Source organism: Phasianus colchicus, chromosome 1 (assembly GCF_987193195.1).
Source record: "Phasianus colchicus chromosome 1, bPhaCol1.hap1.1, whole genome shotgun sequence".
Taxonomy (NCBI): domain Eukaryota; kingdom Metazoa; phylum Chordata; class Aves; order Galliformes; family Phasianidae; genus Phasianus; species Phasianus colchicus.
The window spans coordinates 23,022,766-23,035,563 of NC_143436.1; the positions used below are offsets into that span (position 1 = coordinate 23,022,766).

The following is a 12,798-nucleotide window of genomic DNA, read 5'->3' on the forward strand; positions in this document are numbered from 1 at the left end:
TTAGCACTGGCTTTCCCCAGGCAATAACTGAACTTCGTAGAACTGCAGCATACAGTAGCAAACTACAATTAGTTGCCAGCTGGATGGCATAATTATTATTGTAAGTCATTGCCTACTGTGGTTCAGGATCTCCATCATATCATCATTCAGTAGTCATTTTTCTAGACTGTGGAGTACTATTCAGTCACATTCAGCATAGAGGCCCTAACTGTAGTTTTGAGTCTTTGTTGCCATTCCATGTACCTCTTTTAGTTTTATGGTTTTGTTCATTTTTTGGGTTATTTCTGTTGACAAGGGAACATGCAGAACTGCATATGCATCAAGATATAAGTGTGTCATAATTTATTCAGTCTCATGATGATTTGTTCTGTTCACTCCTTAGTATTTTCCATGAAGACCTCCTAGTATTTTATTTTGTTTTGATGACTGTCAGCCACTGATCTGACATTAAGTTTCCTGTGTGAAGAATGACACTGAGTTCTCAATTCTCACACCTACCTTCAAAAAAACCTGAACAGTGAGATTTGCAAACAAATCATGGTGCTTCTTGCAGTATTTCACTCACAAGAGGTCCTTCAAGGGACATTACAGAAGGCAAATTAATCTGAGCAATTTATCCATAGATACATTTAAAATTCTCTTGTCAGTGTAGGAATTTGTGCTATCAGTCATCAGGTCAATCGGAGGATCTTTTTTTCCCTATTCCCATCCCAGCTACTATGTGGTTATACCTTTTTGTTTAGAAGTTTTGCAAAATGCAGTGCCAGGTGTTTCTCAGTAGTCCTCTTCATTCTCTGTCCTCTTCTGGAGGTTTGGTATTTTGAATGCTCACGGTACTTGAAATGCTAGAACGCCTAAAGCAACATACTGGTATTTTAAGAACAAGTGTGCAGTGGTCAAATGTCAAGATGTATGTGATCAAAATGTCTGTCTGATGCTAATGAGGAAATATCCAGCTGTGTGTGCTCTTTGAATGGAAAATGGTTGAATTCAAGTGGCTGGAAGCTGAGACAGATGGCACTGCAGGATTGGTTAGGAGCAGAGGCACAGTTCAGACATTACTCAGTAATTATGCATTTTATCTCTTTTTCTATAATAAATGAGTAAACTGCTTAATATATATCCTTGGTAGAACTGGCTGCTGCTATTCTGGCTGCTGCTAAGCAGTGGAGGATTAAAATATTTTAAATAATAATAATAAAAATAAATAAATAATTGACAATTGGACTGTTGCTCAGGATTTTAGCTATGAATTCATATATGCAAAACAAACTAAAAGGGAATATATAATCCTTTCCTTTTAGGAGGTGCTAAGCACCCTGCTCAAAGATTTGTAAATGAGATCAGTGTTTTCTGGTCTATTTTAGTTTCAGTACTTATTTTTCTATCAGTATGGCAAATCAGACAATACTACATAATCCTCCTGTATGAGCATCTATAGAAATGTGGAAATAACTAACCTTTACTTAGGAAGGAAAACATGCGAGCATTTAGAAAGGAACTGAGGAGGCCAGAAAAGTGGTAGGCAGTCAAAGAACAGACAAAAAGAAAAACGAGTAGGAGGAGAAAAGTCTTAGCAACACCACAACACTTCCATCACTAAGTGGGAGAGTCTAACAACTCAGATATTTGAATGTTGGATCAAGTGACAGACTTGATCTAGGAGTTAAATATAAAAAATGTGAAAGCAAAGTTAACAAGTTGTAAACTAGAACTCAGGAAAAAAATCTTCAAATCTTCATATGAAATTTTGTGTACGTCAATTTTGATCCTTCTCAATTCTCTATCATTTATGTTCTTATCCAGAATTTTCCAAGCGTTTTTTATCATTTAGAAAAATCTTTGGGAAGCTGTTTTTCAGCTGTGCAGGCTTGAAATTTATAGAACGAGAATGATTAAAATGATTAAAACACTCAAGTGTTTTCATCAAAAACTCAGCTATGAGAATTATAAGTAATGGATATCCTGATGTTTCATTATCTGAGCCGGCTCGGCCTGAGCCTTATAATTTGTGTTTTGAATGGATAGACAGAAAGCACACAATATTAAGTTTGTGTGTGCCTCAATACCAAGAATAATTCAGTTCACGTGGGAGGGAACTGAACTATAAAGGAAGTCTGTTCCAGTTTCTAACGTGAGGAAATTTTTCATGATGTCATGTCTGAATCTCCTCTGGTGCATCTTTGTTCTGTTCCCATGCATCCTATCATTGGATCCCAGAAGCAGAGCTTGGCACCACCTTCTCCAGTTCCCTTCTTCAGGAAGCTGTAGAGAGCAACGAAGTCACCTCTTAGCCTCCTCTTCTCCAGTCTAGACAGCCCAGGTGTCCTCAGCTCTCTTCTCACTGGACAAGCCTTCCAGCCCTGTCACCAGCTTTGTTGCACACCTCTAGATAATTTCAAGGACCTTAATATCTTTTCTAGATTGTGCAGCCCAGAACTGCACACAGTATTTAAGGCGAAGTAACGCCAACACTAAATATAGTGGGAGAATAATCTCTTTGGACCAGCTGGATATGTGTTTAATGCTTCCCCAAATGTGTTCTGCCCTCTTGGCTGTGGGGCATACTGCAGGCTCTTCTGAATCTGCTGCCATCAGCATTCCTGGATCCCTTCCTGCTGAGTCCTGCTCTGTCCCACGTGCAGAATCTGACGTTTTTCCTTTGATGAAATAACTTCATATCACTGCTGATCACTCAATGCTTCGATCTGTCAGATCCCTCTACAAGGCCTCCTGTCCCTCCAGGGAGCCAACAGCACCTCCTAGTTCAGTGTCATCAGCAAACATACAGACAATGCATTCTATTCCTGCGTCCACACCATTGATAAAAATATTGAACAGAACTGGCCCTGGAATTGAGACCCAGGGTACACCACTAGTGACCAACTACCAGCCCATTCACTACAACACATCGAGCATTACCGTTGGAACAGTTCATCACCAGCATAGAGTAAACCTGCTATCTCACAGTTGGATGAAAGGCAGAAGAATGCCATGAAGGATAGTATCAAAGGCTTTCCTAAAATCTAGAAGTATTGTGTCCACGAACTTCCCTTCATCACCAGACAGATAACCTTACCATAGAGGACAGGACTTTCCTTTCCTGAACCCATGCTGACTGTACCTGGTAATAGCTTTGTTCTGTAGTTGCCTTTCTTCAACCCCATAACTTTTCCAGGCATTGAGATAAGATTAACAGGTCTTTGCTTTCCTGGGTCTTCTCTCATACTCCTTCTGTAGATGGGTACAGCATTGGTATTGATTAGCTTCCAGTCAGTGAGTACCTCACCAAATTCTTACAACCTTTGGTAAACTGAGAGGGATTCAGTTATATGATCTGCTAATTCCTTCATCACTCTAGGTGAATCCTGTCAGACCCCATGGACTTGTAAACACTGAACTGTTACAACCGATTCTTTACAAAGTCACTTCTCCCCAAGTCACAGTGTTCTGACTAACTCTGAGGTCTGGGCAGCCCAAGATTTGTTGTTATTGTTAAATACTGAAGCAAAAAAAGGTATTAAATGCCTCCTCATTTTCCTTCTCGTTCTTAGGTGACCATCAGTTCCAAGAATCAGTCCAGTGTTTTCCTTTGACCTCCAGTTTCTGTGGGGATAACTGAAAAAGCCTAATTTGTCTGCCTCCACAGTGGCAGTGTCAACTGAGCTTTGGTTTTTCTTCTTTTCCCCCTGCAAATGCGAACTGTAGCTCTGTACTCTCTCTATGAAGCTAGACCTTACTTTCAGAGGTCATACATTTTTTTTTTCAGACCTTGTTCATAGAATCATAGAAATACAGAACGGCCTAGGTTGAAATGGACCTCAAAGATCATCTAGTTTCAGCCCCCTGGCTGTGGGCATGGTTGCCAACCACCAGACCAGGCTGCCCAGAGCCACATCCAGCCTGGCCTTGAATGCCTCCAAGGATGGGGCATCCACACTTCCTTGGGCAACCTGTTCCAGTGTGTCACCACCCTCTGTGTGAAAAACTTCCTCTTAACATTTAACCTAGACTTCCCCTGTCTCAGTTTTAAACCATTCCCCTTTGTCCTATCACTAACCACCCATGTAAACAGCCGTTCCCCCTTCTATTTATACGCTCCCTTCAAGTACTGGAAGGCCACAATGAGGTCTCCCTGTAGCCTTCTCTTCTCCAAGCTAAACAAGCCTGGTTCCCTCAACCTTTCCTCACATGAGAGGTGCACCAGCCCACTGATCATCTTAGTGGCCCTCCTCTGGGCTTGTTCCAAGAGTTCTGCATCTTTCTTGTGCTGGGGGCCCCAGGCCTGGACACAGTACTAAAGTAGTTTCAGGCAGAGTTCCTTGTTTAGCTAAGCCAGTCTTCTGCTCCGCTTTCTTGACTTGTGATACAATGAGATTACATGCTCGTGGTGCACTTTTAAGAAGTGGTTTTTGAAAAGCAGCCAGCTGTCCTGGGTCCATAAATCCTCTCAAGCAGATCCCCGACGCACAGTGTGAACTAGCTCCTTGGATGCTTAAGGTTTGCTCTCTTAGAGTTCATGCCGACAACTCTTGTGTAGATTCTAAAATATGCAGATTTATCTAATTAATAGTTAAAATTAGACATCTATCTGTACTGCGTGCTGTACCACTAGCATGTACACAAAGGAAGGTAGTTTGTTAGGTGAAGTATGACTCCCTACTAACTAGAGCTGATGGAATGTGAAATTTCCAGCATTGATGTTTTTCACCTAAGAGGCCATTTAGTTCCTGTGTGATGGTCCTCTGATGCCTCATCCTTTTGCCTCATATTCTCCAGTATACTCTCCATCTTCTTCTTCAGCTTGAGAACTTCTACACCAGCTGCCTCTCCTTTTCCATTACACTCATGGAAAGGACAGTAAGATTTTGAGGTCACAGTGTGTCTTAAGCTTGCTCCAAAACAGTGCAGAAGTAAGAGTGATGGAGATGTCAGTTCACTGCACCTTTCCAGGAGCAGCTTGCAGCCAGCATCTGGCTGGTGAGTGCTCATATAGTGTTTACCATACTGTTTTCTCACCTTGAGTACTAAATGAAGGATAGAGAAAAGAAATAGTTTGTGTTTAGTATTAACTTGTTAAATAAACTGTCCATAAATTTGTTACAGGAAATTCTTCAGTCTTCTCCTTCATCTTTAGTTTTGCCTGCTGTTGACTGCAAGGCTACCAGGGATCTTTTGAACTTTCTTCAGGCATCAGGAGATTGGAATTTGAAAAACTTGACAAATCTTGATATCTCTCAGCTGGAAGTGAATACATCTAAACCAAACTTACTTGTAATTCAGCTACAATCACTTACCAGGTAGGACCTTGTCACAAACACATTGACCCAAATGTATGCAAGATTTTTACTGCTTTTTCAAAATATCGGTTGTGTTCAGGAAATTTAAAAATCCAAAGAGTAGTTTATAGAGTTAACAAAGTTATTTTTCCAGCAAATGTGAATTCAGTGTTTTTTAATGTCCTCTGATGAGGTATAATAATTGAATTACATTGAGAAAGTCAGTCAGGCATTACTGTTTTGTCTGCTTCATTATATGAGAACAAAGGGACAACTAATAAACTAAATGGCAGCACTCTTTAAGCAGAAAAGCTGAATTATTTTATGCAACATGTGATTAACCTGCTGAATTAATTGCTAGAAGACATTCCAGGGGTCAAAGAACTGTCAGGAAAGATAAACAAATAAACATCCAAGCATCCTAGAATTTAATGTGAATAATGAGACTAGTTTTTATCAATCTTAAAGGAATAGGAAGGCTATAAAGCTTCCTGTTTCCTGACCTGTAACAACTGCTGCCTAATGGAGGTAGAGTCTGTCCCTTCAGGTGAATGCTAGTGCCTGGCTGTTACACCTCTGGGGGTTGTCTGGTATAGAGCTCTCCTGGTCGCTGGGTGTGGGTCATGGAGCTGATCTAGATTGATACCATCAAATGCAAGGAAATCTGGGGAGAGAATGGTCAAAAGAAGATCAGTAGTCTGTCTTCTCTGCAGCTAAAGAAGTCTGAGGTTTTGGAGGAATCAGCTAAAGATGTGGGCCTCATATGAACTGCTTTGCAGAAGGAGAAGTTCATAAGGAGGAGATGAGAAAAAGAAGAAAAAAGGTTGTAGTCTGCTGAAAGTGACATGCTGATTAGTATGTACCTGTATACATTTCTGATTCACACTGTTGTATAGCAAAAAAATTTAATTATCTTTCTCCCACTTCTTTGTAGTGATTTAAATGAGATTTCCACCCTGGAAGCAATTGCTGAAAATGGTAAGCAATATAGTCAGGATGTAACAAACATTTCACCACTTAAGTGTCTTTTTGCTTGAACAGATTGTATTTCCTGTTTTTTCCAGATTTTGTTGTAATACTGTTTAAAGCTTTTTCTGCCTTCTACATACCTATAAGCAGCCAATTATCATCGTGTTGAAGTACTGAGTAATTCAAAATTCACTGAAATGGATACATCTCTGTGCCCTGAAATGTGGTGATGATTCACCTCTGCCATAGGCATCCCAAATCCCTACCATAGGCATGACACCTCCCACCAGATCAGGCTGCTCAGGGCCCCATCCAACCCCACTGAACACCTCCAGGGATGAGGCATGCGCAGCTTCTCTGGACAACCTATTTCTGTGCATCACAGTCTCTGAGTAAAGAATGTCTTCAGAATATTTTAAATCTACCCTCTTTTAGTTTAAAACCATTACTGTTCAGTTCTTCCTTCTTGTCTCCAAAAACCCTGGATTAATGTTGGCCTTGGCTAAACATTACCTTCTTTTTTATGGGACATTTTGTTCATCACCTGCACAAGCACAAGAGCAGGCCTCCCAGTCCCTGCTTCAGGCTGCTTTTGTTTTGGAACAGCAAAGTTAAAGGGAGACCTTTGGAATGATGCAGGAACAAGCTATACCAGCTTTGTGGTTAGTGTCAACTGCCTGCTATCAGGAAAAAGGTGTGTGGATTGTGGAAGATGTGTTGCTTCATATGGCCAAGTGCAAAATCTTCACACTGTGTTCAGAGTTGCAGTTATACTCTAGAAAAGTGATAATGTGGGCTAAATAATCACATTCTGGCCATTGAACACATTGCTGAGTAGAACCTGCAGATATCATCAGCAGTAAGTTTTAATTCACATGCAAGTTGCTGAGCTGCAGTTCCTTAAAGTTATCCTACTTGAAGTCTGTGCAGTGGAAAGGACAGACTTGGGTGGGTCATTGCAAAACTGCCAGAGAAGGGTCCCAAATCATGTGGTCAGGCAGGTGTGGCTGTCCAAGCAGGTGCTGCAGCATGAGCATAGCCATTTGCAGAATACTGTTGCCAGGACATGTGTCAAGGTCATAAGGGCTTGTAAGGCCATGAGTTATTGGTGTTTGTTAGGGAGTGAGTGCTGCTAGCACTGTCTGGATAAGCAACCAAAAACGCTGTGTGTCACATACCTGTAATGTGACAGGAGAATTGTTAACCGGTACAATGCTGCTTGTAATTTTTGAACAGTATTAACTGTAAACCCTTAGTAAATGAAGGCAGATCTCTATTATGCTGCCTAGAAGTTCACAAAGACTCTTATGTTTGTCACATCAACTTAATTCCTTTCTGCTGTAGAGGGTTTTAAAATCTGCTGTAATAAGACGTCAGAGAAATCTCTCCTGCTGTTTTACTCACTGCAGACAGCAATCTCTGTCAGACAGAGCAAATGGGCTCAGATTCTGCCCAAAGGAAATGTGCAGTTCTGAGCACTCTAGAAGCTAGAATAAGCAGGAGTTTTAACACATCATTAAAATGAGACTCATTACAAAATCCAAACTGGAATTCAGAATTCAAACCTGCTTAAAGTTCTGCAGATTCAGAATTATCTCCAGTCTCTCCCTTCGTACATGCACAGATAGACAGATATTGAGTAATTTCTATAAAACAGTTGCTAGAAATACTATTTCTTTCTCTATCTCTCTCTTTTTTTTTTATTATAACAAGGTTTTTAGAGAATGAATCCTCCCTTCTCAGCCAGACTGTACATTTCTTCTGGCTTTTTGCTCTGCATTTGTGTGTGTGTGTGTGCACGCTGTTTTTCAGTATTTCTTTCTTTCATTTGCATGAAATTGAGATTGTTACTCAGGTTTTGCTAGTTCTTCTAAATGCTTCTCTGCTCAGGAGAAGGTTGAACTGTGCCTTATCAGTCTTATCTGTTGTGTGCAGTGTACCTCAGAATTAATGTCAAAACTGCTTGTGACTCTGTGTGTAAGATGAGGCTCTTTAATTCTTTTGTGTGTATTCTTCTTTCTGCTCTGATTCTCAGTTTATCCCTTATGCCACTCTCTCCCATTCTCCCTCCATCTTGCTCTATTCTTTTCTTTCCCTCTTATCCATAGTGTATTCTTTATTTCTTTTTCCTTCTCTCCTTCCAGAACATTGCTTCTCAGTTCCTCTATCCTTTCCATCCATGTATAAAAGCATGCAACGAAAGTAAAGTAGATTAGAAATTAATAACAGCACTAATCCTGCAGTCCCTGGTGAAATTCAGGGGACATGTCTTCAATGAGACGGAAAGGTTTAATCCTTCCACCAGAGCATAGCATGCAATTAAGCTAACTGCAGAGAGTTATCCTGGACAAACTGTTTCACATTCATAGACCTACACAGTGTTCCTTTGATTCATACTGACTAAAATACCTGCAATAATGCCACTCTAAAATCCCTCTAACATTAATATCACCATCTGGAGATGCCTCTTTTTACACTACAGATGGAGGCTGGATTAACTAATTCCCGTGTAGGCAAGCAGTTTCAGTGCTTCAAGATAGAGTGGACAAATCTTGACCATTTTCCTGGGAGATCTGCAAATACTTCATTAGCAAGGTATCTGGCTTGGGAGAATCTTGATCACATAAAAACAAAGGTCTATTTCAATTTTACTGTGAATGAATGAAGAAATTTCCTCTAGAATCTTCCCAAAGGCCAAAGTTGTAGATTGTAGCGGTAACTATAGTTACATGTAGCTCCTTAGTGAAGCAGAATGTAAATAGTGTGTTATTTCATAAGGCAATCAGTTGTTTTAATGGAAGAAAAAAACCTCACAATCTGTGCATTTTTCAATGCAGTATTTTTCTGGCTGAGGCTGCTGAGAATTTCTGATGAACTACCCTCAGTGCATGTAGATTTGCATACTAATCTACATTACGTAATTCCTTGAACAACTACACCCAGTATAATTTCACTAGTAGTGTGTAGGCACTTGATTTTCTGACCAAGTCTGCTTCTTATTTAATAGTAGATGTTTTTAATGATAAGTTTTTAGAAGGAAACTTTACACAGCTATGATTCTTGACTGACATGAGGAAATCAGCTTGCAACCAAGCTGTTATGCAACCTTACATAAAAAAATAATACTTATATTTTCACAGAAGGTGAAAATTTTACTCAGCCAGGAAGCCATATTCACAACTCAGATGGTTGTGATCAGTGGCATGATTTGCAGTTAGAGATTGTAGCTGGAGGTGTTCGCCAGGGGTCAGTACTGGGTCCCTTCTTGTACAGTTTCTTCACTGATGGCTGAATGAAGGGATAGAGTGCAACCTTAGAAGGTTTACTGATGACATAAATCCAAGATGAGTGGTTAACACACAAGAAGGCTATGCTACCAATCAGTGAGACTTGAACAGGCTGGAGAGTTGGATTGAGAGGAGCCTGATGAGGTTCAACAGGGCAAGTGTAGAGTCCTACACCTGGGGATGAATAACCGCCATGCATCAGTACAGTTTAGGGGCTGACCTACTGGAAAGTAGCTCAGCAGAGTACGGCCTGAGTGTGCTGGGGGACAGCAGGTTTTCTGTGAGCTAGCAGCATGCCCTTATGGCCAAGAAGGCCAGTGGTATCCTGGAGTGCATTAAAAAGCGTGGCCAGCAGGTCAGCAGAGGTGATCCTTCCCTCTTCTCTGTCTTGATGAGGCCACATCTGGAGTACTGTGTCCAGTTTTGGGCTCCTTGGGTCAAGAAAGAAGGGGAACTACTAGAGTGAGTCCAGCAGAAGGCGACAAAGATGATGTTGTGTCTGGAGAATCTCCTGTATGAGAAAAAAACTGAGTGACTTGTGACGTGGGGCTGTTCAGCTTAAAAAAGAGAAGGCTGAGAGAGGACCTTGTCAACACTTACAAGTATCTGAAGAGCGGAATTCAAGTGCATGGGGCCAGCAGTGGTGCTCAGCGACAGTACAAGACACAAAGGGCACATGTGAGCATGAGATAAACTTCTTCACTTTGAGGCTGATAGAGTACTGGAACAAGCTGTCCAGGGAGATTGTGGAGTCTGTTTCTCTGGAGATACTCTAAACCTATCTGGATGCTTTTCTGCGTGACCTACTCTAGGGAACCTCCTTTAGTGGCTTGTTGGACTAGATGATCTCCAGAAAGCTCTTCCAAACCCTGCAATTATGGATCCTGTGAGTCTATGTGATTCTGTAATTTAAAGAGCTTTAAAAGGCTAATAATATAAGCTTCACTTCCAATATGTGAAAATAAAATATAATTTCTGTAAAGTGTAATGTTGTAATCTGAGAAACCTGCTTGTACAGGCTGTGTAATAGCCATTCACTAGAATATTATGTGGATGAGTAGTGGAATGGCACAGAAACAGTCTGTGTCAGTCTGCTGGTTTATTTCTTCCTGTGTCCTAATGGCAATTGTGATATCAGTTCTTGAATCACAATTGTTATGTTCCTCATCATAAGTAGATGTTAATATTTCTGCATACAAGTTGAAAACATTTACTAATTCTAAGTATTTGTCACAGCTGCCTGTCATTTCAGAGCTAAAAGTGAATTTTCTGCAGTTTTTTGGACCACACTAAGAGGTCCTCTCTTCCTTCTTTGATTTTCCTTCCTTTTTCAGAAATATGTCAGTGCATTTCTATCTTGCTATCCACTGTAGTCAATAGCAAAATTTTCCATTCTGTACTCTGTTGAGAGTAGAGAATCAGGCTTTAAATCCACTGAAGCAAAAAGGAATGGCACTGCCAATATTATACATATCATGTCCCAGACTAAGTACTGCTGCTATTTTGAATATTGCTTCTCAGTGATCTGTTGTTCTGTGTGCTTTGTAATTCACAGCCTGGTACTAGTTCTGCTTTATTAGTTATTTATTTATTAACTGGCCATTTGACTGACAGGGTATACATCGTGCTCTCATCTCTTGATGGGTTTATTCTTCTCTTGCATTGAATTTCTCAAACTTCTATGTTTCAGGTATTATTTTTCTTGTATTTACTTGTCAGCTTCAAAACTACGTATCTTTTTTTCTGAACAGCTTTAACATATTTGTTTTTGTGTTGTCTCACTGAGTTGTTCATTTTTCAGGACACTGAACACGTCTTATCCCATTTGTACCTACTGACGTATGAATGGTACTAGCAACTAAATTACATAAATAAACTAAATAAGCTTAAACATCTAGCTCATTACTTTGCCGACTACTGTAGGATTATAGCTTCCTCAGCATACAGCATTTGTTAAATTATACATGTTTCTATTTATAGACAAAATAATTGGAAGACTGACCAGGGATCTGCAGGAACGAGGGATTCATTTTTCAGTAATTTATACTGCAGTAAGACCTTCAAGGGTGAGTAATCTTCAGTGCCTAGAACTGTCAAGTGGTTGTCATCTAACAACTTAATGTTTACAGAAGAATGATGTAGCTGATTTTCAAGATTACACATGCAAGCAATCTGTATTATATGAGGTTTCGACCAGAAATGACTCCATGAGTTTTCATATGCAATAGCTGTATCACAAAACTACTAAAATCATAGAATCATAGAATCACTCAGGTTGGAAAAGACCTCAAAGATCATCAAGTCCAACCAAGACCTAACCGTACTACCCTAACTCTAACAACCTTCTGCTCAATCATGTCTCTGAGCAAAAAAAAAGATCTAGGAGGCTACACGTTTACAGTGTCTTTAGTTGTCCTTACAACTTATTTTTAGTGACTATAATGTTTAACAGTTTTTTAATAGTTTTATAGTAAGTTTTATGTGGAGCATTATTAGGCTTTTTCAAGTCAGAAAAGATGGAACATATTTAATTAACTGAGGGCTGCTAATTTAGTCATTTTTAAAGTAACTCATTTAATTCCCTTTAGTCAGTATTTATATTTACAACTGGAACACAAAGTTTCCATCACCATTGCTGATCGTCAGAACATCATATATAGATCATCCTATCATGTTAACAGTAAGTAGCAGTGCAGAATAGTTACTTGCATTATCTGTTTTGTATGACATGCAGGCTGTCTTGAAGCAATATTTACATTTTAATGTAATTAAAAGACTTGAGGAAAACAATGCAGTTCCCTCTCAAGAGAGGCGTAGGGGGGATGTGCTGTATCCCATAAAGTAGCCACTTTGAATGAAAATTATCTGATCCAGTAGATAATACAACTGAGCTGCTAATACAGTACTTAGTTTAGTTTTTTAATTCAAGCTCAGGATAATGCCAGTTGAAAATACAGAAGTTATAATTTTCTTGGGCTTGGGAACAGGAAAGTAATCACTGAGATTGTGTAGATCTCCAGGCAGGATCTTGAGAAGCTGGAAGGTTTTCAGGAGGGAACACGAGAAACACTGTGAATTTTTTGTAGCCCAAGAATATCTAGAAAACCTGCTTTACATGGGTCTGATTTCTGTTTAGCTCACCCAAAAGAAGAGTGATGGGAACTTGTCTGCACTTCATAAATGCTCTTTTTTTTAAAGCCAAAATTGGATGGGTTTCTCAAAGCTGTCCTGGGTTTGATCAGAAATAACCTGTGTTTTTGCAA

General features: G+C 39.8%; 1 protein-coding gene across 1 annotated transcript in view; it reads left to right on the top strand.

Moving 5' to 3' along the window:
• Window positions 1-12,798, top strand: part of LOC116243768 (V-type proton ATPase subunit S1-like) — a 52,043-nt gene that overhangs the window by 8,859 nt on the left and 30,386 nt on the right. The window contains exons 4-6 of the mRNA XM_031615173.2: window positions 5,107-5,300; window positions 6,214-6,257; window positions 11,516-11,601. Of these exons, the coding sequence (XP_031471033.1) occupies window positions 5,107-5,300; window positions 6,214-6,257; window positions 11,516-11,601 (324 nt within the window). The remainder of the gene's footprint in view (window positions 1-5,106; window positions 5,301-6,213; window positions 6,258-11,515; window positions 11,602-12,798) is intronic.